At 44.7% G+C, this 26422-nt stretch overlaps 1 protein-coding gene across 1 annotated transcript in view; it reads left to right on the forward strand.

The window, feature by feature from the left end:
- COL24A1 (collagen type XXIV alpha 1 chain) overlaps positions 1 to 26422 on the forward strand; it is a 158910-nt gene that overhangs the window by 127028 nt on the left and 5460 nt on the right. The window contains exons 31-53 of the mRNA XM_075286987.1: positions 188 to 232; positions 2605 to 2658; positions 4840 to 4893; positions 5812 to 5865; positions 6930 to 6983; positions 7702 to 7755; positions 8054 to 8161; positions 8839 to 8892; positions 9957 to 10064; positions 10425 to 10478; positions 10688 to 10741; positions 12197 to 12253; positions 14624 to 14677; positions 14821 to 14874; positions 15868 to 15921; positions 16568 to 16621; positions 18032 to 18139; positions 20216 to 20323; positions 20420 to 20527; positions 20606 to 20659; positions 20746 to 20808; positions 21798 to 21851; positions 25909 to 25944. Coding sequence (XP_075143088.1) covers positions 188 to 232; positions 2605 to 2658; positions 4840 to 4893; positions 5812 to 5865; positions 6930 to 6983; positions 7702 to 7755; positions 8054 to 8161; positions 8839 to 8892; positions 9957 to 10064; positions 10425 to 10478; positions 10688 to 10741; positions 12197 to 12253; positions 14624 to 14677; positions 14821 to 14874; positions 15868 to 15921; positions 16568 to 16621; positions 18032 to 18139; positions 20216 to 20323; positions 20420 to 20527; positions 20606 to 20659; positions 20746 to 20808; positions 21798 to 21851; positions 25909 to 25944 — 1497 coding nt within the window. The remainder of the gene's footprint in view (positions 1 to 187; positions 233 to 2604; positions 2659 to 4839; positions 4894 to 5811; positions 5866 to 6929; positions 6984 to 7701; positions 7756 to 8053; positions 8162 to 8838; positions 8893 to 9956; positions 10065 to 10424; positions 10479 to 10687; positions 10742 to 12196; positions 12254 to 14623; positions 14678 to 14820; positions 14875 to 15867; positions 15922 to 16567; positions 16622 to 18031; positions 18140 to 20215; positions 20324 to 20419; positions 20528 to 20605; positions 20660 to 20745; positions 20809 to 21797; positions 21852 to 25908; positions 25945 to 26422) is intronic.

Raw genomic sequence — 26422 nt, forward strand, 5'->3', positions numbered from 1 at the left:
TAGGAGACCCCCATAATGATGATAACCTTCGGTTCTGGAGGAGCTGTAGTGTGAAGAAGGTTTTTACAAGGCGAACCATAACCACCTATAAAAATAACTGCTAAGATGTCACCCATGATGGTCATTGTACTGTCTATTATACCTGTCTCTGCTCTGATTTATATATTCTCTTTCTATTCATACATAGGGCAAGGTGGGAAGTCATGGAGAAAGGGGAGAACAAGGAAAACCTGTAAGTAATACAATGAATGTTACAAATAATGTAATGTATGGAGAGTTGGAGTTAAAGGGACACTCTAAGAGATGGAATGGTGCAGGCCCCGTGTGCTCATGGGACAGCTCTCACATCTATGGGAGTCCCATAGTAGGCTGCTCCATTCATACAGGGCACACAAGACCCATAGATCATGATGGGTGGAGGTCCCAATGGTTGGGTACCAATAGATCAGACAGTTATTTCCTGGCCTGTGGATAGGAGATAATGTGTATACACCAGAATACCATTTTAATTGATAAAATTCTAGTTCTCGCAGTCACCACTAGGGGGGACATCTTGCATTTAGATTTTAATGTGGTAATCCTTATTATTGAGCCCACTGTCTTATACTGTTTGAGATTATATACCTTTCCTATAAGAGGACATAATAATATAGAAACTGTTCTGTTGTCAATAAACGTGTGATAATGCCCCCTACTGTAAATTCTGAGTATTCCTTATAATACACACCGCTGCTACTGTAGACCGTCTATTAAAAGGGCTTGTAATTGGTTGAATCCTCAACAAGTTTATAGTCTGCAGCAGTTGTGACAGAGAGCTGTGTAATGCACAGTGCAGCTGCTGAAGAACCTCTTTTTATAGTTCAGTCCGGAGACGGCTTCTGCAAGAGGAGCTGCGCACAGTCATATCCGATAATGTACTGGCCATCCATTTACATAGAGATTAATGTCATTAAAAAAAAGAATCCATTTCTGTGCCGTACCCTTATGTCCGTCAAAGAAAAAAAAACTGGGAGAAACAGACTGCTGTGTATACAGACGGCTATCCTGATATAAAAAACGTGATCTGAATGGAGCCTATCATTGCCAGCCCCTGATTCCAGAATATGATGAATTTAAAGACGTGTCGATGGAAAATTCCTATTCACGTACATTAAAAATAAATGTAAGGACTAGCGGTGTCCTATCGGTGACCCAGACGGGATAGAAGCGCCGCTCCTCTTTATACTTCTCAGATAGAGTTTGATTGAATGGAACTCATTATACTGTATGTAATTAGATACAGATTCTGGAATTGGACTGTCATAGGAGCAAATTATCGGGACGCGCTGTAGTTGTAAACTGTGAATTCTTACATCATACTCTACCTCCCAAATATCTAGGAATGACAGTCCCTATTTGTGACCATATCACTTTGCTGTAGAAATGTATTACAGCGCGACATATAAAAATATCTGAAACTGCCCCATTTACCCCGGTGGGATTTATACAGGAGCTTATCTGGAGCCCCTGGTGGTGGAGGACTCTCCTGATTCCTCTAATAGGCCCTTGTGGCCCTGAGCGGTGTTTCAGGAGTCCTCCGAGATCTCCAAATTTTGCTCCTGACCCAGAGATGCCTCCTTGATTTCTCCCTGTGTCCATTGATGTCTGCATATAAACAAGGAGAACCAGCAATGGATCCCCGGAGGAATGAGGAGATGAGTAATGGTGTCTCTGTGGTTCACAATAAAAATGTCACAATAAGTACATAATGTATAGTAAAATACATGGAGCGTTCCTCCAATTTCCAGCCCTCTTTTCATTTACATAAAATACCCACCAGCTTCTCGCACTATACTGGTAGTCTGAGGTAGACTGAATGGTAGTCTATAGTCATTTCTTATTTTTCCTTGATATTACCCTAGTTCAGCCACCACTAGGGGGAGCTAACTGCATGTGGATTTATAGAATTAGTGGTAAAGACTTTCTAACATGCAGGGAGCGCCCTCTAGTGGCAGCTGCAGTTTGTCGTTACGAAAGCAGAATCTATTTAACCAAAAGGCTTCCCCCTGCTTGGGCACCACTGAATAGGGACTATATGGTTTGTGTTTTTTGTACTTTTTCTAATATCATTGTCATTGACATTTTGCCAAACGTAATGTATAAATATCACTGAAAATTCTAGTTTTTTTTTTTTTTTTTGGTTGAACCAAATCTCTACTGCTTTTCATTCTGGATGTTGTACAAAGCAGATGCCTGCTCATCATATTCCAGATGTGTCCCTTACTGTCTATGAAGCGTTCTGACAGATTCCCCCCCCCCCCCTCTCCAGGTCTTCAGACTACTAATTATATGACAACATGTCATCAGATCACTGCTAGCGAGGAGATGTTCTAGCAAAAGGACGTGAGAGTCGTGCTCATCTTCTTATAGGCTGCTGTAGTCTGTGAAATGACTTAAGAGGCCCTCACAGATCACTACGGCAAATGCTGGATTCCTCCTTACATGCCCTGATAGCTCCGAAACTACAACTCTGTGTCTGTCAGGCCATGCTGGGAGTTGTAGTTTTCCAACAACTAGAGTGCCACAGGTCATTGATTTGCTTTTTCTTTTGTTCTTTTTTGCAAGGGCACACCTGGTCCATCAGGAAGCGTCGGAGACATGGGTCCTCCAGGAGAAGCAGTATGTTTATATTATATTATATTATATATTTTTACATCATTAACATACAGTATATGCACATTCCCATCATAATCTGCCACATTGATCCAACATCATAGTACGAGCTACAAGCAGATTCTCGGGTCCAAGTAACAGTGCCAACCCGTAATCCATTGTGCCATTCACATATGACTAGTACATGTTACCATAGAAAAGCCTACAGCTAGATTTCACTACTTTTCATCCATGAATGTCTAGTCACAGCTAGATTCCATATTGACTGAATGTATAGGACAGTCGGATGATACGAGTGTGTTCTGGTTCTTATTGAGCTCCAAATCTCCTGAATAGATGTGGAAGTAAAGGGTATGGACACCTTTGCACTCATTATTTTATTGCTTGTATGTGTACCTCATACAAAACTAAACAGCTTTCTAGATAGACTTTGTTTAAAAAAAAAAAAAAAATTGTTGCTGCTGTATAGTCTGTGTAACTCCTTCGGCTGGCCTGCTGCATCTGACATAGATCCAAAAGCACACTGTTCCTGGCTGCATAGTTTGCCTCAGCGATCTACTGCGGTAAAGATGGCAGAAGGGAGTGGAGAGGAGGTTGTTTTTGGCAGAAAAGTATGAAAAAGCATCCAAGTCTTCAGGGAGGGCAGATCACGTATGCTTTTCAATATGGGAAACAAAGCGCACACAATATAGTCTGCAGGTGAGGGAAATGAAATACATGGGCTTTGTATGAGTGTAGAGAGATGGGCGCACCTACAGCAGACTCTGCAGGGGGAGGCAGGGAGAAATCACACTCCTCAGCATCTGTAGCACAAGGGAGCTGCCTCACATGCACTTGTAGGGTTCACCAAAATTGTACAGCCAGTTTTAATGAGAACTTGGGCATGTGTGGATAGCCTAAGACAGTGAAGGTGAACCTTTTAGAGACCGAGTGCCCAAACTGCAACCCAAAACCCACTAAATTATCACAAAGTGCCAACACAGCAATTCAACCTTAATAATGTGTGGATCCACAATTGCACACAATTACAGACCTGTATGGTCATACAAATGGGGCTTTCTGCTCCACCGTAACCCTCACAAAGTCCAGTCTTTTCCACAGTGGTCCCCACACAGTATACTTGGCTCCACAGTGGCCCCCACTCAGTATAATCTGCTGCACAGTGGTCCCCACACAGTACAATCAGCTCCAACAGTGGCCCCCACTCAGTATAATTGCTGCACAGTGGTCCCCACACAGTACAATTTGCTCCACGGTGGCCCCCACACAGTGTGTAATCTGTTCCACAGATGGGTGCCCTAAGAGAGGGCTCTGAGTGCTACCTCTGGCACCTGTGCCATAGGTTCGCCATCACAAGCCTAAGATGACCTAATTCATTTATTTATTATAGAAGCATATTCGAACGGATGGGTGCTACGTACTACTCCATATGTGGGCTCACTAATGCACACTTTATGGGCCGTCTCTACAGCTTTCCATTACCACTACATTTCCTTATTGCATTTATAAGTTAGTATAATACACAGTTTGCCATGCACATACAGTATGAAACATGTTAAGGTTTTCTGGTTCGCCACTTGGTGGTCACAGCTAGTACTGCAGTCAGGTCACTTTACAGTACTGCTGCACATCTGTCAAGAGCTGTCTCTTTGATCAATGACTGCCTGCAAGAAATCACTGTGGTGTAAAAGAAGGAAACAAGCCACATTACATTTTGCCAATCTCAATGACTTTCCCATACATATTTGTACAGCTCTCCGACCCAGAAAAGCAGATTGATTAGTTTGCCATTTATAATAAAGCTATTTAGTTTCATAATAATTTAAAGAACAATAGGCCCTTATGAGGAATTCACAGGCTGTACGGCGTAATTCAGAGCAGACTTCTACAACCCATTGAAGCTCATTGTGCCAGAATTCTCCCAGATGTTTATCATTTGTTCAATTAGAAACCAAATGTACTCGGGTTCAGACCATCAGACCCCACATGTCTGCCTCTAAATATGAGCTCAAGTCAACGGCCCTGTTTATTCGAGCCCCTGAGAAGGAACCGTGCCGAAACCGTACAATGAAACAAACTCCTGGAGACACTTCACATAACCCACCAGTAATGGAATAGACTATCCTCATCAAATATTTCACTTTCTGGGTTATTAATATAAAATATATCATTTGTCTTAAATGTTAGGGACCAAAGGGACCACAAGGAGATGCAGGTCCACCTGGAGAAACCGGCCCAGAGGTGAGTCATCTGTATACTGTATAATATTGCTATATACAACTTGGTAAATTATAGTCTATACCCTGTTGAAGGTAGGGGTAGTGTGACATTTGGAGTTGTTTTCGCTTCTGTGTAAGCTACCGTTGCGATAGCTTTGGAGCACTTTGCTGCAGAATCCTCTCAGTGCAGATGTATAGAGGCTGTGGCGAGAAACCAGCCCATCAGGCAGCGCGGTGGCTCAGTGGTTAGCACTGCAGCCTTGCAGCACTGAAATCCTGCCAAAGACAACATCTGCAAGGAGTTTATATGTTCTCCCCGTGTTTGCGGGGGTTTCCTCCCACACTTCAAAGACCTACTGATAAAAAAAAAAAAAAAAAGAGAGAGAGAAACCAGCCCCTCCCCTCTTCATTCACTGTGTGAAGAAATCCAGTCCCTCCCTCTACACTCCCTGAACCCATCCTGATTTTTATGATTACTAAGGATGGAACATCCCTAGTAGCAGGGAGCGAACGGCAAATTAGCAGCAATTATAGAGATTTTTTTTTTTTCAGGCAGAAAACGGCAGTATTTCACAAAAGTGCATTACATTTTGGTTCAGAATCACATGCTGAGTTGTCTGGAATGTTAGTGACCGTTTAAGCTCTCAATTTCCCTGTTGCGTGAAAATATTTTGTACGGTTTTTTATTTAGAATATTTCAAGAAAAATTTGGTTGTAGTTAGAAATAATTTTTTGAAGGAAGCATTGACTCATTCCTAATGCGACACATATACATTGTGCAAAATCAATGCCTCAGGCAGTGCCCAGTATGTTGGAAAATTCTTCAGTGACGTAAAGAGTATCTTGTCAAAGCCATCATTGCTAATCCTCTGTATGAGTTGTTGGCTTTCCAATTGTTATGTGTATGAGGTTATCTGACACTATATGATGTGTTATACAGGGGCCTCCTGGAAGTGAAGGAGATGCTGGTCCTCAAGGAGATCCTGGAATTAAGGTAGGCCATCATATGTCAGGCGTTATATTCACCGTGTGTGTTCCCCACAGACCTCAATCTTGACCAGATTTTCCATAACAAATTTTTTCTATACGATATTAGCCATCTTCATTGACAAGACCACCCATCTAGAAGAACACTTGTCAATGTGGTTATGGATGGAGGTGTTTTGGGCATACCTGCCAACTCTCCTAGACACTAAGGGAGGGTCCCAGACAAAGGGGTGACCTCCCAATATGTTTAGTATCCAATGGGGGCATGCTGATACGTAAAAGTGGGTATGGCAATGGCATAAATGGATGTGACCACACCCACTGTGCGCTTGGCTATATCCAAAAATTGTATTGGTGTACCAGGCTCACTGTTCTCAACAAAATGTTTCCAAGTAAGGTTTTGGGTGGTATACCAACTCATCGCTTATTGCATGAAATACAATACACCATGTTCACAACCCTATTTATAGCAATATCTGGGGCTTCCAATATTGGGTTTCCATAGCTAAGCACCATGCACAATGCCAAGTGTTAGCTGGAGTAAGGTAAAGCCACTATTAGGCTCCATAACTAGAATGATGATGCCAGAAGAATGTGTTATACTAAGGGCCTTGGTCTGTTGGTCTTGGTTTTGGTTGGTTCCCTTGATCCAAGTGAACGCAAATCTCAATGCTGAAGCAAACAATGGTATTTCAGAGATTTGGTCTCTAACCAATTTGGAGAAGGCTTGTTCCTGTTTTTGAACAATGAAGACTAAAGGGTTGTTCTTTAGACAGGGCAGAGGGGGGAGGCTCCTGCTGCAGCCAGTTGTTTTTCAGACAGGCACTAGACAGTGAAGAGAAGGACTAACTGATCTCCTGGGACATATAGAAAATTTTTATATATCCTTTAATTTTCTTTGTAATATTAGACAAAATAGGAACAATGGCAATGAGTAGCCGAAATTGTATTTTTGTGGATTTATTCTGTTTAGTTTCTTTGATCCTTCTTCGTCAGTAATTAAATTGGATCGTTTTTATATTCTACTAAATTTATGTAAAAACATTATTGATTCCTCTTTATGGATCGCAGGGAGACATTGGAAATATCGGTAACACAGGGGCACCAGGAGAGCCAGGAATACGGGTAAGTTCACAGCTGAATGATGGGCCCGCAGACAGAATTTCATTACATTGGTAATGTGGTCCCAATGGTATTCTGGGTCACATATTAAAGGGATTCTACCATTAAAACCAATTTTTTTTCTGGTTGACACGTAGGAATAGCCTTAAGAAAGGCTATTCCTCTCCTACCTTTAGATGTCTTCTCCGCGCCGCCGTTCTGTACAAATCTGGGTTTTCGTTGGTATGCAAATGAGTTCTCTCGCAGCACTGGGGGCGGTCCTCAGCACTCAAACAGCACTGGGGGCGTCCCCAATGCTGCGAGAGAACTCTCCAGCGAAGCCTCCATCTTCTTCAGGAATGGCCTCTTCACGCGTCTTCTTCCGGCGCAGGCGGTTAAACTTCTAGGCCTCGGGCAGAGCTGACTGTGCATGCTCGCGGCCACAAGAAAAATGCCCGCTTACACAGTAAGTAAGCGGCCATTTTCTTGTGGCCTACGTGCCAACCAGAAAAATATTGATTTTAATGGTAGAATCCCTTTAAAAAAAATAACGTTGGACAATACCTGTGTAGAACCGATTCTCCAGTTCTTTTGTAGCCCTTGACTCTTGGGGGAATCTGTGTCTCATTCGTATGTACGCAGCTTTCTTTCCTGGATTTTGCCACATAATAAATACATTACTTATGATAAATACAATACATTGAGGCCAACATGACATTGTGAATTTTTGTAAATTAAACAGGGAGCACCAGGTCCAGCTGGGGAAGATGGCGTACAAGGAAAGGATGGCCCAAAGGTAACAATCACTGTTGAGACCATGGGTTCTCCTTTGAGCGCATGGGGTTTCTCTGATAGGACCCCCATATCAATACGCACTAATAAATAGAAGGGGTATCCATTAGGGTTCCTCTGATGGATCGCTTTATACTGTTTTCAGAATTTTTTTATGGCATTTTTACAGCTTTTATAAAACTTAATGATAAAAACTCTCACTCCAAAACAAACCCCTCACCCCCCAGGCCATCTCCCGACAGTAACCATTATTCCAAGCATCTTTTATGTCTGCAAAAAAATGATAGTGATATTTTTTGAAGGGAGAACCTGGTGATCCTGGTCTTCAAGGAGAGAATGGAGAAAAGGGAGAAGGAGGAATACCAGGTATCCAGGGATCGGTTGGAGAACCTGGCCGAGTTGGGCTACAGGTAAATAATATATCCTGTCTGCCTGCAGCCTCCACTAGGGGGAGCTTACTGCATTGTTAGGCATCAAACTCAGTAATATAACAGTATGTAGTAAGCTCCCCCTAGTGGTGGTGGTGCAGAAAATTATAATTCTTTGTCTGCATTGGGAATTTTAGAAATCTATGTTAGATGATAAAACAGATCTAACCACTGTTACATAGATATATTGTGGATGTTGGACACTGTTGGAAAATTTATTTTAAAGGAGTTGTCTGGGGAATTTAGATTAACTTACCTGATCCGGCAGACTTTTGATGATAGACCAGGGGTAATGACCCCCAGGTTGTTACACCCCTCCCCCATTTTTTCCTGATCTCACCAATCACCTGTGCTTTGGGGTGAGACTAGTAAGATCCGGGAAGGAGGGAGGGGCACAGTGACCCAGTGGGCAAAATACGGGTTCTAATCACATGACCCGGGGGTCAAATTAGGCTGGACCACTCTGGTCCATCATTAAGAGTCTGCCCATTCTGGTATGTTAATCTAAACTCCCCAAACAACCCCTTGAAAGTATAGGTTTATGTTATTCTAGAATGTATAAGTAACACGTCCCATATATAATCTGTACTTGCTGGATAAGACTTGTTAATATATTAAGTTGTACAATAGTCAGTAGTTCTTGTTCTATTAACACACAGGGACCAGAGGGCAAACAAGGCGCTCCGGGTCACAGGGGTCGTCCTGGCAAAAAGGTGAGTACACCCCGCTGTGAAACTGCAAGCACCAATATCTTTAATATATCACACTAACTTGCATGCTAAAACAAGATGTCACCAGAAAATTTGCTATTTTTTAAATCAAGTTTATTTTATGTTAAGCATTTTTTTTTTTTTTTTTAATTTCTTTTTCCATGTAATTATCTATATGTTTTAAAAAAAAAAATACTATATCCTACAATTTTCACTCTGGTCACTAAGCCTAATAATAAACTGATAATTATGTTTTCTTATCAGCAGTCACCTCATTTACATCACAAACAGGATTACAATAGAAAATAACACCTCTATAGATAACACCGCTGAGCCATCATGTCTACAAAATATAAGAAATTTTGTAATATAGCTTATTAAAGAATTCGGTTTCCTTCTGCATTTATTAGGCTGAGTTGCTTTTTACATAGAAGTCTATGAAGAGGAGAGGAGCAGACTGCTGAAAAGATGCACAAATAACTAAGCTATGCTACTCTTTGAGAAAGGGATCTATTTGGACGCTGCTCAGAATGAGGCAGTAAATCCATCAATTGCTTCCTCCCCCTCCCCGCTCCATAGACTTCTGTTTGTTTGTTTTGAAATTAGATTGTGAGCCCCATATAGGGATCACAATGTACATTTTTCCCTATCAGTATGTCTTTGTAGAATGGGAGGAAATCCATGCAAACACGGGGAGAACATACAAACTCCTTGCAGATGTTGTTCCTGGCGGGATTGGAACCCAGGACTCCAGAGCTAACCACTGAGCCACCGTGTTGTCCCCTCCCGCTCCATAGACTTCTGTGTGTGAGGCTAAATACAGATCTTTTACAAATAAACAGTCTGAATGAAGATGAGAAGAGCAGCCTAATAAGTGGAGAAGGAAACCGATTTCTCTAATATGATGTATTACAAGGTTTCTTCTATTCATTTATGATAAGTGTTTTTAGAATTGGATGTATGTATTACGTTTTATAATGATATCTTAGAAATCTCAGTACATTGGAAACCTTAATGCTTAAACAAAATTTTACCCAAATTTCTAATTATGGCAATGTCCCTTACAGGGAGAGAAAGGTCTGACGGGTCCGGTTGGAGAGACTGGAAGTATAGGTGACAGAGGAAAGTCGGGAGAACCGGGCCCGAAAGGATCACGGGGCACAAGAGGACCACTGGTGGGTACTGTCGAATGTGGAAGAAATCAAGGACCATCTTAGCTTAGTCTGATCTAAGAGAACAACATAGAGGGAAAAGCACCATAGAGGGGTCTGTGTTTATTTGTATCTGTGATATAAACTCCATGTTTAGATCAAAGGCCGGTAATTATCTCAAGAGCCAAAGAAGACATTCCTCTGTATAATTCCAGGGGGCAGAACTATAAGAGTATGTCACCACAGAGTCACGCAGGAAGATGTCTTATTTACTGCAAGTGGGATCAATAAAAAGCCTTTGATAATCAGATCCCCAATTATCGAGAACACAACAAAGCCGGAAGCCTCGGCCATGTGTAATTCTTCTTGCTTGTGTTTGGACAGGGGCATTTAGGAGCCATGGGACCGGAAGGAGAGCCTGGAATCCCAGGATATGGGGTATGACGTTCGCCATTGTTTTAATATGTTACCATGTTTTAGTTTCTGCGTTCCTACATTCATGGTCGTGTTCATGGGCAACCGAAGATGAGAACCCGTCATCTTGGCAACAATGTATAACATTTAATCGTCTAGAATTTAGAAATGCCCTTAAAGGTCATGTATACGTGAAGGTCTTGTATACATATAACATATATATTTCTTTACAGGGCCACACAGGGCCGACGGGACCTCCAGGACCACCTGGACCTAAAGGAGAAAAGGTATCAGTTCTATTATTTCAGAGGTCACGGGAAGTTTGTAAGACGAACAGAGCAAGTGATAATTCTCCATCTTTGGGTTCTGTACTGTACATGTGATGGACATCAGCATCTGAGTGCTCAGAGCCGTGGGATTTCAATTGGGTCCTAAAGAAATCCAGAAGGTCTAATAGATATTATAGAAAGTGTTGGTAACCCGGGATCGGATTCATGGCAGTCGGCTGTATCAGTCGTCTATTGGGCTTTACATTCAGTTTACATCTAGTGTTCTGGTGTCTTCAGTGCATCTTGGCGTGACTTATTTAATGGTGCCTGATTCATCGTCAGTTGTATTAGGGTGCATTCACACTACATTTCCTGAAGCTTATTCTGAACGTAAATCACGTTCGTAAATCACGCTCGTATGCCGGCTCCCGTAGGAATGAATGGAGCTGCTTTATACGCCGCTTATTCTGAACGTGATTTACGTTCAGAATAAGCTTCAGGAAACGTAGTGTGAATGCACCCTTAGTCCTGGTAGACCCGAGGTTAGAGGTTTACAATTCACTTTTAGTGGCTTTACCTCATTTTGGAGTAGCACATCTGATGTCAACTGCTCCATATTGGGTAAATACATAAGTCCGGCAAGTACAAGCTATAAACTTGATTGGGTTAAAAAAATCAGGTTAAAAAATCCTCCCAATTCCAAATATGAGATTTGGATTAAATCCCTTCCTTGACATGTTGACCAAAAATGCTATACTGTTCTCATATTTTCAAGAATGGTATCCAGGACCTTCTTGAACTTGTAGAAGGTGTCTGACATCACCACACCCTATGGCAGTGAGGTCCATCATGTCGCCACTCTTACTGTAAAGAATCCTCACCTATGACTATAGTACAAGCATTTTTCCTCTAACCCCCCCTTGTCATTGTTACAGGTCTCGGTATGAAGAGACATTGGAAAGTTCTCTGTCCGTTCCGTTCATATATTTGTACATTGTAGTTAGGTCGCTGTCAGTGGGTTACATAAAGCCTATCTGAGGGCATTGGTTGTGCCAAGCACCAGCATTAAAGCACAGTGTTATAGTTTACACTTTTTTAACTTCTATATAAATTGTAGTTCCTAAATGCAACATTGATAGGAATATCCCCAGCAGCGAAACACAAGAGACCCCTGGCATGTCTGAGACAATACAGGGTCCAGCACGAGGTCGGGCAGCCAAACATCTTCACCCTCCTGGCACCTGGACATATTGATGGTTGCACATATAAGCGAGCACTGCCATCCTGTTTACTACATGTGATCGGGTCTCCACAAGAGCATGGCCTCTACTGCTCAGCACAGACCACTATAAGGCTCGCAGCACAAGTATGGACAGATCCTGAGAAACCATCAAAACGTCAGGAGATTATTGCCAGTAATCAATAATGATTTTGTAATAAAACCTTATTGTAAAGCCTGTTTTTGCATTGCAGGGCTATCCTGGTGAAGACAATACTGTAATAGGACCGCAGGGATCCCCAGGTGAACCAGTAGGTTTTTCTCTAAAGCATTTTTGTTTCAGGAGCTATATCCTCTTCTGCTAGGTCTATATACACATATCCACCATAGGTGGTATATCTGATTACATTACTCAAGGATTAAGGCGATGTAAAGTCCATAATGGTATCACAATTGTAAAGCTAGTGCACCAATGGAATCTGCAAATATGTCATACTTACCCCACTGTAGATGCTTCAGTACAGGTTTTATGGCCATAAATATCTGATAGCTGGCCCCCACACTGATCAGCTGTACAGGGCCGCTTCCAGCGCCCGTACTATACACAATACAGGGTCAGAAGCAAATAACTCTAGTCCCTATATAATGGCTGGATGGTGATACCGCAGCTCAGCTCCTATTGACCTTAATGGGAGCTGAATTGCAGTTGCGGTGCCCAGTCACTATACATGGACAAGAACGATTTTGCTTCTGGCCTCGTATTGTGTACTGGAAGTGGCTTTGTACAACTCATCGGTCTACCCCTGAATAGAAAATTGTGGCCTATCCTAAGGATAGGTCATTATATCCTAAAACCTGGACAATCCCTTTAAAGTGCAAGTATAGTAGTAAAGGTCTAATGATTTATGCAGTTGGATATCGTGTAGTTTCACGCAGTTGCAAGCGCAAAAGAACAGTGTATATATAATATATAACCCATAACCTACCACTAGTGGATAATACAGACTGTCACTTAAAGGGGTTATCTGGGGAATCATAAAGCTGATCAGTGACTTCCGGGCCCCCAAGGTAACAAAGAGGACTTTGCGTGTCCTGGATGTATATCAGTAATAAAGCTTAACCAGTGAGCGGAATATTCTGATAGCTTTATTATTCCCCAGATAACCCCTTTAAGGAGGATCTGTCTCCTCGCCTGACATGTCTGTTTTAGTAACTACTTCTATGTACCAGTTCTGGAGCTTCTTCCCTTAGCGCTCTGCATTGTGCCGCTCCTCTGTCAGTATATGGCACCTTCACAAGTATAATGCTAACACCTATCTGTAATTTATTCATACGTTTCCAGGAGAAACAGAGGAACGGCACAATGCAGAGTTCCGAGAAAATGTCAGACACAGAGCTGCACAACAAGTACTTGGTATTACAGATGAGCTCTATTCACTGGAATGGGCCAAACCTGTAAACAGACCGTGCAACAGAGGAATGTGACATGATCCCTGGCCGTGATGCAAAAGCAGTTCTCACCCCAGCACCGTGGCTGCTCGTAGCAAATGATCTGTGGGGTTCCTGGGTAGTACGGATGATTATAAGAAACCTTGTAATATATCTTATTGACCCCTTCCTGCCCCAGCCATTTTTCGATTTTCGTGTTTGACTCCCCACCTTCCATACGTCCTAGTTTCTACATTTTTCTGGTTGGTTTTTATATAGTTTTTATTATGTTTTAACCTCTTAAAAAAAATACATTGCAATGTGTAAAATGGCGGCACTTCTATTACAGGCTGCATAAAGCAACCTGTAATAGAAGTGTATGCCAGACCAGTCTTGGAACCTTCAATACGCTCTCAGCTGTCGTGGCAATGGATTTTGTTCTGGGGTCATCGATCCACCCCAAAATGGCGACAAATTGGAAATCGGTGCCTCCGTCAACTTTAACATATTTAAATACTCAACATCTGTTTCCTTCTCCACTTACTAGGCCTCTCTCCTGCTCCTTGTCATCGCTCTTTTATCTGTATAGAATATGTCTCCATACCTAACATAGAGATGTCTATGGAGAGGTGAGGGGGAAGAGGAGGCTGCTGCTACTTAATTGACTTATTGCCTCATTTTATTCAGTGATAAAGTCTTATCTTGAATATATAGCAGTGGTAGAAGAGCTCATTTTCACTCACTCATAGCAGAATGTAGCAGCTGCAGTTATTTGTGTCTTTTTCCAGCAGCCTCCTTGTGCCCCTCCCATCTCCATAGACTTCTATGTAAAAAGTAACTTGGCCCAATAAGGGGAGAAGGAAACAGATTTCTTTAATAAGTTATATCACAAAGTTTCTTATATTCCCTATACTACTCATTTATAAAAAGTTGCTTTATGATTGGAGGTACACTTTACCAGTCTGTCCCCTTCAGCAGTGTTCAGTCGCTCAGTCAGTCTTTCCCTTTGGGTACTGGGTTCCCCCACTACACCTCTATATTCCGCCTAACTCTAGTTACAGGGTTGGAGTACATAAGGGGCAGTATCTTTGTTTCAGCTGTCGACACTCTCTCATCTGTCCCCCAATAGCTGATCTGCTGTACATTTAAGGTCAATAATATTCACATTGTATGATCAGGGGTTTCTGTATGACTGAGTTAACATTCACATTGTCAATGGTAACAATACACTAAAAATACTCTGTTCCTTGTAGGGTCCTCCTGGAGAACATGGAGACCGAGGCGAACCTGGGGACGAGGGCTATAAGGTAATAAGAAGTAGATCTATGCCTCACTCTAAACATGAGTGGCATTAGGGTGCTCATCATTTTTGAGAAGATGTTGATTTTTGGCTGCAGGTTACATCACAACAATCTGAATATAACGTGAGAATATGTCATCTTTTTTATAGGGTATAGTTGGTGTTGTTGGACCAAGAGGAGCCATCGGACAGCAAGGACCACCAGTGAGTTTCTATCATTGCTTAAAGGGGTCAAGCTGGAGTTTTATAGTTTTTTTTTTAACCCCCAGAGTAGCTTAAAACACAGTGTACTCGCCTCTCTGTTCGGCTGGTCAGGGGCGGATCCAGGGCCGGGCGTTTTTATGCTTTTATTTAAAAACGGGACTGGGGGTTAATATAACACTTACGGTGCCTGAATAGCCTTTTTACAGGCTATTCACGCATATGTGGGGTCTATTAGCATGATTTTGCTGATAGAGCCCCTTTAAATGGACATCGGGTGCATTGTTTTACACTCCGTGCCTGTCCTAAATATGTCCGACTTTTCAAGCGGACAGAAAAAACTTACATGTCGGGTTTTTGTAATTAGGGCCCCGCCACAGTCAATTGCCCAGGGCCCCGCAAAGTCTGGATCCGCCACTGCGGCTGGTGATCCAGTGAAGTCTCTATTTCAGTCTTGGAGTTTGTTGACCCTGCCCAAACATTTGCATGGAGCATCACTGCTCAGCTTCTTTTGGCTGTATTGTTTACATATGGGTCAGTGGTCAGGGACACTGTGAACCTGATCGGAGACTTTCTGCTAGCTCCATGGCTGAAGGGAGAGGTGAGTATGTAGTGCTTGTTTGAAAAAAAATAAAAATCTATTACAGCTGAAAATATTATAAACATGCTGGTATATAGGATTACATTATCCAGAGCAAAAAAAAAAAAAACAAAGTAAATCCTGATAGGACTCCTTGGAAAGACACAGAGTCCTGGTTATCCCATCCACAATGATTGAGTGAAGACTGTCAATCATTGAGTGTGGGCGGAGTAATCAGGACTCTTACTGTCTATCCTAGGAGTCCGGTCATATTGGCTGCTGTATAGAAGCAAAATGTCACCAAAAACTCATCAAGAAATCGCCAAATAATCACCGAATACCAGATTATTATTATTATTAGTTGTTCTTTTCCACTTACATTCTTGCACTACCTAATTTTTAATTTTTTTTTTAAGGGGGAACCAGGAGAGAGAGGTGACCCGGGGCAAAAAGGAGAGCGAGGCGTATTGGTAAGTATTGGTAATTTCTTCATTTCACTGAAGACCAGACCTAATGCATCAGACTACGGCCTCTGTAGACGATCACTGACCTGACCATTGTGATTGAAGCACCACAAACCTCGTAACGTCTTATAGTGTTCATCACTGTCTGTGTAGGACTATGCACTTTGGTGTATTTCTTTTCTCAGTTATGTATTAAAGGAGTTCTTCATCTAAACTAATTTTTACAAGGATCTGATTAACATGGGCTTAAAGTGGACCTTTCACCGCTTCCAGATTTTCCAATGCTGTTAGTTCTGGTGCCTCATATAATATTCAGGCTCTGTATTGTCAGGAGGGCGGAGTCAGGGAGGAGCAAGCAGGGTGTGCGACGATTCTGAGCACTGACACTGGCTGCCTCTGATTGGTGCTCTGAATCACGCCCCCACCCTGGTCTGACACCGCCCACCTGACCGTACAGAGCCATAAATATTCCATCTGCGTCCCAATTAATGGAGCAGATAATGCTCTCAATAGAGGTAAGCCAACGGGGTGTCTAAGCTTTCTCAGAAGACATGCATGCTTGGCCATGTGTATATTATAAAACCTCTTTACCATGTCAGAACCACTTGCGCTGTACGTCTCTGTCTAAACTCTAAAAACCTTTACATTTCAGGGTGCAAAGGGAAAGAAAGGAATGAGAGGAGCGACAGGCAAACCGGGAATTCCTGTGAGTTGTATGAATATTGTCTCTGACAAGATATCTCTCCTGTAAAGTGAATATTATTCTAACATGGATGTCTGATCCCCGGTGATCCACATTGCAGCCGTCCTCTTTATTGAGAACAGATGTTCTGCGTTTTATCTCTAATCAGCAGTAAGAAGCCTAAAATACTTTACCAGCAAGGAAAGTGACTACATGATGGATTATTGCTGCAATCCCATATAATAAATGACATGGATCAGTGATATAGCTGTATCCACACCAATCTGTTATATACTCAGCCACTGCAATGTATCAGATGGATATATAAACCTGCAGCTTTCTGTTTCTGAAGGTGATGCTGAAACCATTTGTACACTCGTCCTGCCCGCACAGCAGAACCTTTATTGCAATTTAAGTTACTTACAGTATAGGGACTTACGGGAAAGAGATTAAAAAACTTTGTAGTATATTATAGTCAACAGTAGTTGGATAAATCTAATAGTTTGCCACGACGAGCTACAGCCCCATGCACATAGGGCAATGAGACTGGAAAATCCGGTTTGTGCACTAGGTGGATTTCCTGTTCCGAACCTAGTCAGAAGACCAGGACTCCTATCTTAGTGATCTATGATGCTGGGAATCCTGACCTGTCCGCACTATATACAGTATGGGACAGTAGAGCCGAGAAGAAGCGGGGACTCCATGTATAATAGTCATCTACGATGCTGGGAATCCTGACCTGTCCGCACTATATACAGTATGGGACAGTAGAGCCGAGACAAAGTGGCAACTCCATGTATAATAATCAGGAGACCAGGACTCCCAGCATCATAGATCACTATGTTCGGACCAGGAGATCCAGCCAATCGGACCAGATTCTCCAGTCCAGAATGTACCTAAACAGCATGGCCTCCCGGTAGGTGTAAAGAACATTGTCTAGAGTGGATACCATTATATATACCTGACCTGTGAGCCATATACAGGTTTCCTCCCTCTGAATGTAGCCAAAAGTCTTGAAAATGGTGAGGAACTAAAACATAAAAGGATATGAGAAAGTTGTAGAACGTATCATTTATTAAAAGAAAAAAAATATGAATGGGGTCATGTCATGAATACAACCCATGTTCTGCAATATGGACATCCTGAAGGAGGTTCCTTAGATTGCCCTTAATGGAAAGTAACTCTGTTTGCAGTGTCTGAATGGGCGCCATACAGTTCTACATTCCCACTGCAGGGATACGCCTGGCTGGTAGCAAGGTACCCTGGCAAAATCAGAAACTTACCTAGGAGGGAGCACAGAGCAGGACTTGGATAATCGAAAGATGTTGTCTCTGATAGGACGAACCCTTTAAATTCTATAGTAGCAGAAGCCCCCTTTAATGCTGTTAGGACCCCCCATTATCTGTGTGCATAATCTGTGCTTCTTTTATACAGGGAAAACAAGGTCCACCTGGATTAAGAGGCGCGAATGGTTACCCTGGGTCTGACTCTGTTGTTGGATTTCTTGGAAAACCTGGATTGCCTGGAAAACTGGGGTTACCTGTGAGTATTGTATATGATATACTACAGTATACGTGTGGTGTTCAGGACAGGAACAGAACCGAGCATTGGAGATTTTGTTATTTTAAGCAGCACAATAGATCTGGTTTATATGTGACAATGGGGAATGCTACAAAACATCTAATGTCAGATTGCCCATTGGGTTTTATTTTGGAGGTGATATGAGGCTACAATCACATCACACATCTCTGCTGTGGTTCTTTTCCTTTCCATCAAAAGAACCGAAAATCTATATAGACCCATTTTTATCAAACACCCATTTGAATGAGTGTCTAATCTGCTCAGGAGCCATCCATTGGTATCCGCTCTTCGGTAGGTCAGTTTTTTAGGTCCAGGTAAAAGCTGCGCCTGCAGGACTTTGTCCTGCAAATTAGTTTAACATTGAAGTCAATAGCTGCCAGATACAAATGGAAGGTAATCTGTATCCATCTCTCCACTCGTTTGGTTCGTCAAAAACTGAACCACAGTACAGATGTGAACATGGCTGAAAAATATCCCTCCCATCAGTTAAAACTCCCTACAGGTGCCGTACATGTTTGCCCTCTTAAACATGGCAGCAATGTGTGCACCTATTTAGAAATGATATACCCTTTTTTAAGGGTGCATTCACACGGAGTAATGTGCCGCGTGACCTGGCACGTATACGCCGTGTGAGATTTTGAGCACCGTATACGCTCCCATTGATTTCAATGGGAGCCTGGCTCGTATACGCCGCGTTATTTTGCGGCCACAAAATCACAGTCGCAAAATAACGTGGCGTATACGATCCTAACTCCCATTGAAATCAATGGGAGCGTATACGGCGCTCAAAATCTCACACGGTGTATACGTGCCACATCACGCGGCACATTACTCCGTGTGAACTCCCCCTAAAAGGCTCTAAGGTTATCCCTAGTAACACACTTAAACATTGCTAAGAAGAATCTGTCACATACACACTGCACAATCTAAAAATCATTAGACACTTCAGCCTTGTCATAAATCTCCAATTCCCTTCACCTCTAGGACTGTTTATTAAGACTGGCATATGATACACCAGTCTTGATACAGTTGTCCTGGTGAGTACAGGTATACAAGGCACAGTCTCACTTGCAATGCTTAGTTCGAGCTTTGCTAGGGAGAACTTTAGAGCTATTTTCTACTAAAAGAAAGCAAAAATCTCTGCTCATTCTGAATCCAGTCCTAATCCGTGATTGACAGCCTGAGTCCAGTGGGCGGTACTAGTCAGCAATTGATGGCTATATGTCTATTCACACTGATATGCTGTCACAAATATATATCAATCTGCTCAGCTCCTCCTATTCTATAACATACTGCCTGCAGATCGGACTTAGTTTTCAATGTCATAGGTTCCCTGCAATTTCCTGTGCAGCGACCCATAAACCATGCAAGGACTGGTTACTATTGTCCTAGTTTTTGCTTATTACAGGGATATATATATATATATATATATATATATATATATATATATATATCAGAAACACATTTATACAATACAGAAGACAAAGCCGGCTCCTCTGCAGTGAAGATATTCACATCTTGCGTGCAGTAAATAATATCACATCCATGTATCACTTCTTTAATGTCTTCCATAAATAATATCCAGGCCGTTTGATGTATCCATAAAAGATAAAAGTTATGGAAAAAGTTTCTTCTGACTTCCTGCCTGTTTAGTTGTTTGTATTTAGACAAGCCTTATAAAATGAAATGTTTGCCAACTGCAGAGTCACGAAATAAAAGAAAAACCTGAATTCTATTAGATGATGGGACAGAACATCTGCATAAAACATGCCGCGGCCTCTCGTCCTATCGCAGGGCATTTATAAGAAATTGTACAGGATTAGAGAACAAAAGATCTGCTTTTTGTTCTGGAAACAAGTGCCACTTGTCCGGGGGCTTTGTTGTATTACAGCTCAACCACATTAAAAAAAAAAAATTGTCATCCATTTTTAATGGACAGTTTAACCCAATCCGCTGATCCGTTTTTAATAGCTATCATTCAGGTGTAAATCTATTTTGACGGCCCAACAGACCCTTCTGTTTTTCTCCTTACCATAGGGTGCGCGTGGCAGCCCTGGACTCACTGGATTGGCTGGTTTACCTGGTCGACACGGACCAAAGGGTTCTCCTGGCCCTCCAGGAAGTGAAGGAGCCCCCGGACCTAAGGTATTACAGTAATACTGATATATATTATTGTATGACTAGTTGCGTGGGTAACATGATTACAATTTAGGTAATTTCTTTCTTTTTTTAATTTTTGAGGGGGAGACAGGGTTACGTGGTTACCCAGGAAAAGCGGGCTCGAGGGGTTTACCTGGAACTCAAGGTGACCAAGGACCAAGGGGTGAAAATGGCTTAAAGGGGCTTCCGGTGAGCATCGGTCATTCTGCTCTACTACAGGCCCATGATATAATGAATATGGAATGATCAAACATTGTGCATTTACAGGGAGAAGAAGGTGACCAAGGCCTCATGGGGTTCCAAGGGTTTCCTGGCCCAAAGGTACAGGGTGACCATCGTCTTGTAGTTTTCAACCAAGAAACTTTTTGTTGTTGTTGTGAAGTTACCTGTAAAACTTGTTTTTTTAGGGTCCTTCTGGTGACATTGGTCTAGTGGGTATCATCGGTCCTAAAGGTCCTCCTGGCCAAGCTGTAAGTAACAGAGGTCACTATAGAGGGGTGTCTCCTTAAATACTGAAATCAGTGATAGTCAGGACATATTGCACATTTTACATGGATTGTAATCTCATACATCAAGTCTCTGTTGGGCTCCGTTCGTACCTGCTTTGTGCTTCTTGTCAAAAATGCAAACCATGTGTTCTTGGATGCGTTTCATGGCAGTGATCCAAGGACCTAATTGACTTACAGTGGGTACCAATAGATTCCACTAAGTGTCCATTGTTTGGGCAGATAAAATAGAGCTGCGTGATCTATTCTCTCTGTCTAGTACAAAGAAATCGGCAATGAGTAAAAGAAAAAAATAAATTATACTAATCTACCCTTGGTCGGACGGTGAGCCCCCCACTCTCTCGGCCAGAAGTCCCGGAGCTCTGGTGACCACTGCAGCCAACAAATCATTGCCTGACGTCACTTCATGTACCTCACCGTACCCAATAGGCAATTGTTGAAGCCAATGATTGGCCACAGCAGTTACCTGACCCCCTGAGAGGGGACGTCCGATCTCTGGGACTCCCACTGATCATGAGAACAGGGATCTCCTGTCCTCCGTTTATACGGGGTGGTCGAGCTTGTGCACTTACACTCTATTCAAGATCTATGGGATTGACAAAGATAGCTAGGCCCTGTTATGGTTAGAAGTCACATAGAGATAGAATGAAGCTGAAGTGCGCATGCGCCATGGCCACGTGGCTTTTAGACATGGTACTAGGGACCCCCTTTCTTGAGACTGGTGGAGTTCACCTCACACTGACCAAGAGTCAGATTCTTCTTACCTATTCTGTAGAAAGGAGGCGTTCTGATTCTGGAAAATCCCTTTAATGTATAATTGTACCACTTGTAAGATTCAGACGGGGGAAGTCTTACTGTGCGGAGGGTGATGCAACCTGATGTCATGTATATGGAAATCTATAATACCGCCGAATGAATTGTGTATAGTGATACTGCTTTATCTTTTTGTAAAGGGTAACAGTGGTCCTGTAGGTCCTCCTGGAATAATAGGCCCCACAGGCCATCTGGTGAGTAGCCATAAATGATATTTCTTTGCCTGCATTTATGTGGAGCCTAGGGGCCTGTTCAGACAATTAGAACTACATTTCAGAAAACTGAAATGCATTGACAGTGGCAGCGACCCTCAGACTTCTGCCACGCTTTTCCAGTTTACACGGTCTTGTCTTCTTTTAGACTATCCCTTTAAGTTTATGGCCAGATCTGCTGATCCAGGTCTCGGCAATGTCTGGAAAACACAGGATTTTGCAGAGGAAAGACTTGTCTTGTCAGAGATATCCTCAGCAGCGGCTATTGCAGAGGAAATTTACTATAACATGGAGGGGATCCAGATGAAGACTCATGCACCAGAGCAGGAGCCATGTTTCCAGATGCATTGTGGATCATGGAGGGTCCCAAATGGGGGACCGTCCTGTATGACATCCATACATAGCCTTGGACTGGGGAGGAGGTGAATCTAATGCAGAGTCCAAGAGCCAGAGTAGACCCGCAGCCCCCCCCCCCCCATCCCAATCTAGCTGCCGTCTAAGGCCTTCAGCTGTCTGAGCATGTATGCCTAAAGCAAGGCAAGAGCCAGTCAGCAGGGTGATGACAGGGCCCCAGGATGGAGACAGTCAGACTGCAGGCTACCATCAGGGCCCCCCAGGATAGAAACAACCAGGCAACAGGTTACTGACAGGGCCCCCAGGATGGAGACAGTCAGGCAGCAGGCTACTGACAGGGCCCCCAAGATGGAGACAGTCAGGCAGCAGACTACTGACAGGGCCCCCAGGATGGAAACAGCCAGGCAGCAGGCTACTGACAGGGCCCCCAGGATGGAGACAGCCATGCAGCAGGCTACTGACAGGGCCCCCAGGATGGAAACAGCCAGGCAGCAGGCTACTGACAGGGCCCCCAAGATGGAGACAGTCAGGCAGCAGACTACTGACAGGGCCCCCAGGATGGAGACAGTCAGGTAGCAGACTACTGACAGGGCCCCCAGGATGGAGACAGTCAGGTAGCAGACTACTGACAGGGCCCCCAGGATGGAGACAGTCAGGCAGCAGACTACTGACAGGGCCCCCAGGATGGAGACAGTCAGGCAGCAGACTACTGACAGGGCCCCCAGGATGGAGACAGCCAGGCAGCAGGCTACTGACAGGGCCCCCAAGATGGAGACAGTCAGGCAGCAGACTACTGACAGGGCCCCCAGGATGGAAACAGCCAGGCAGCAGGCTACTGACAGGGCCCCCAGGATGGAAACAGCCAGGCAGCAGGCTACTGACAGGGCCCCCAAGATGGAGACAGTCAGGCAGCAGACTACTGACAGGGCCCCCAGGATGGAGACAGTCAGGTAGCAGACTACTGACAGGGCCCCCAGGATGGAGACAGCCAGGCAGCAGGCTACTAACAGGGCCCCCAGGATGGAAACAGCCAGGCAGCAGACTACTGACAGGGCCCCCAGGATGGAAACAGCCAGGCAGCAGGCTACTGACAGGGCCCCCAGGATGAAGACAGCCATGCAGCAGGCTACTGACAGGGCCCCCAGGATGGAGACAGTCAGGCAGCAGGCTACTGACAGGGCCCCCAGGATGGAGACAGCCATGCAGCAGGCTACTGACAGGGCCCCCAAGATGGAGACAGTCAGGCAGCAGACTACTGACAGGGCCCCCAGGATGGAAACAGCCAGGCAGCAGGCTACTGACAGGGCCCCCAGGATGGAGACAGCCATGCAGCAGGCTACTGACAGGGCCCCCAGGATGGAAACAGCCAGGCAGCAGGCTACTGACAGGGCCCCCAAGATGGAGACAGTCAGGCAGCAGACTACTGACAGGGCCCCCAGGATGGAGACAGCCATGCAGCAGGCTACTGACAGGGCCCCCAGGATGGAGACAGCCATGCAGCAGGCTACTGACAGGGCCCCCAGGATGGAAACAGCCAGGCAGCAGGCTACTGACAGGGCCCCCAGGATGGAGACAGCCATGCAGCAGGCTACTGACAGGGCCCCCAGGATGGAAACAGCCAGGCAGCAGGCTACTGACAGGGCCCCCAAGATGGAGACAGTCAGGCAGCAGACTACTGACAGGGCCCCCAGGATGGAGACAGTCAGGTAGCAGACTACTGACAGGGCCCCCAGGATGGAGACAGTCAGGTAGCAGACTACTGACAGGGCCCCCAGGATGGAGACAGTCAGGCAGCAGACTACTGACAGGGCCCCCAGGATGGAGACAGTCAGGCAGCAGACTACTGACAGGGCCCCCAGGATGGAGACAGCCAGGCAGCAGGCTACTGACAGGGCCCCCAAGATGGAGACAGTCAGGCAGCAGACTACTGACAGGGCCCCCAGGATGGAAACAGCCAGGCAGCAGGCTACTGACAGGGCCCCCAGGATGGAAACAGCCAGGCAGCAGGCTACTGACAGGGCCCCCAAGATGGAGACAGTCAGGCAGCAGACTACTGACAGGGCCCCCAGGATGGAGACAGTCAGGTAGCAGACTACTGACAGGGCCCCCAGGATGGAGACAGCCAGGCAGCAGGCTACTAACAGGGCCCCCAGGATGGAAACAGCCAGGCAGCAGACTACTGACAGGGCCCCCAGGATGGAAACAGCCAGGCAGCAGGCTACTGACAGGGCCCCCAGGATGAAGACAGCCATGCAGCAGGCTACTGACAGGGCCCCCAGGATGGAGACAGTCAGGCAGCAGGCTACTGACAGGGCCCCCAGGATGGAGACAGCCATGCAGCAGGCTACTGACAGGGCCCCCAGGATGGAAACAGCCAGGCAGCAGGCTACTGACAGGGCCCCCAGGATGAAGACAGCCATGCAGCAGGCTACTGACAGGGCCCCCAGGATGGAGACAGTCAGGCAGCAGGCTACTGACAGGGCCCCCAGGATGGAGACAGCCATGCAGCAGGCTACTGACAGGGCCCCCAGGATGGAAACAGCCAGGCAGCAGGCTACTGACAGGGCCCCCAAGATGGAAACAGCCAGGCAGCAGGCTACTGACAGGGCCCCCAGGATGAAGACAGCCATGCAGCAGGCTACTGACAGGGCCCCCAGGATGGAGACAGTCAGGCAGCAGGCTACTGACAGGGCCCCCAGGATGGAGACAGCCATGCAGCAGGCTACTGACAGGGCCCCCAGGATGGAGACAGTCAGGCAGCAGACTACTGACAGGGCCCCCAGGATGGAGACAGTCAGGTAGCAGACTACTGACAGGGCCCCCAGGATGGAGACAGCCAGGCAGCAGGCTACTGACAGGGCCCCCAGGATGGAAACAGCCATGCAGCAGGCTACTGACAGGGCCCCCAGGATGGAGACAGCCAGGCAGCAGGCTACTGACAGGGCCCCCAGGATGGAAACAGCCATGCAGCAGGCTACTGACAGGGCCCCCAGGATGGAAACAGCCAGGCAGCAGGCTACTGACAGGGCCCCCAGGATGGAGACAGTCAGGCAGCAGGCTAATACTGAAAATATGTGTATCACTGCAGTTTTAGGACCTCATACATTGGATCAGATACATTTGCCTGTAGCTGTACTTTGGGCCCTCACAATCATTCTTACTGGTGGGCCCCAGACTCCCTAGTCTTACACCAGACACGCAGGCAGGGATTGTCTTCATAGGACGTTCTGGCTTAATAATTCTTTACACTTTATTTTGATAAATTTGGTAGAATTTTCTGTTGCCTTCTCTTGTCCATAATGTATTAATCCTCAGCACATCTGTATATGGTGGAATGCTGGAATCTGAAACTTATATTAAAAAAGACAAAGTATAAATGATAACACCTGTATATACAGTCCAGTACGTATACATCATGAGACGCCCAACAGTTCACAGAACTATAATGTGAATGTGTAATGAGACTGAGCATACCCCTGCCTTACACCGTCATTCACACTCTGCACAGTTCTGATGCATCGTAAATCATAATAGAATAAAATGTGGTTTCTGGCTATGGCCATGTCCGTAGAGATTGGTGTATGTTACTCAGAGGACAGCCATGTCAGTGAGACCTATATAAGCACAGTCTGTAGGTTCCCGATCACCAGGCTTATGGATCTAATGTTTTTTAATACATTTTCAGGGAAATCGAGGTGATAAAGGATCAAAGGGTGAAATGGTAAGAAAATCTAATGATAAAACTGCATCACTAAACCCCGTGTGAACTTACCCTTAGGCTTCATGCACACAATGGAACAGCGGGCACACTGTATGCTGTTCTTCATATGGACCCCACACGTGTGCATGGTGCAATAACCCTGACTGGGTCCGTATATGATCAGTTATTACAGATCCATAATATCTGATAGCTTGGGGACCAAAACTATGGTCGTGTGTATGGGACCATATTACAATGAAGAAGATTGTACCTATAGCTAGGGGAATCCATTAAATGCCTATAAAGGGTTAACGCTGAGATCACACAATGCATAACCCCGAATTAGAGATCTTGGGGACCCGTACATTGTGTCTCCCTGATGTAAGTAAAGCTTCGTCTATCTTAGAAGTTGCGTACATGGCACTCTTAGCACCCATTATGGGAATCTTGTAGATCCAGGGCGTACATCGCCATCATCACTCACCATAGTGGGATCCAC

This window comes from Leptodactylus fuscus, chromosome 9 (genome assembly GCF_031893055.1).
Source record: "Leptodactylus fuscus isolate aLepFus1 chromosome 9, aLepFus1.hap2, whole genome shotgun sequence".
Lineage (NCBI taxonomy): Eukaryota > Metazoa > Chordata > Amphibia > Anura > Leptodactylidae > Leptodactylus > Leptodactylus fuscus.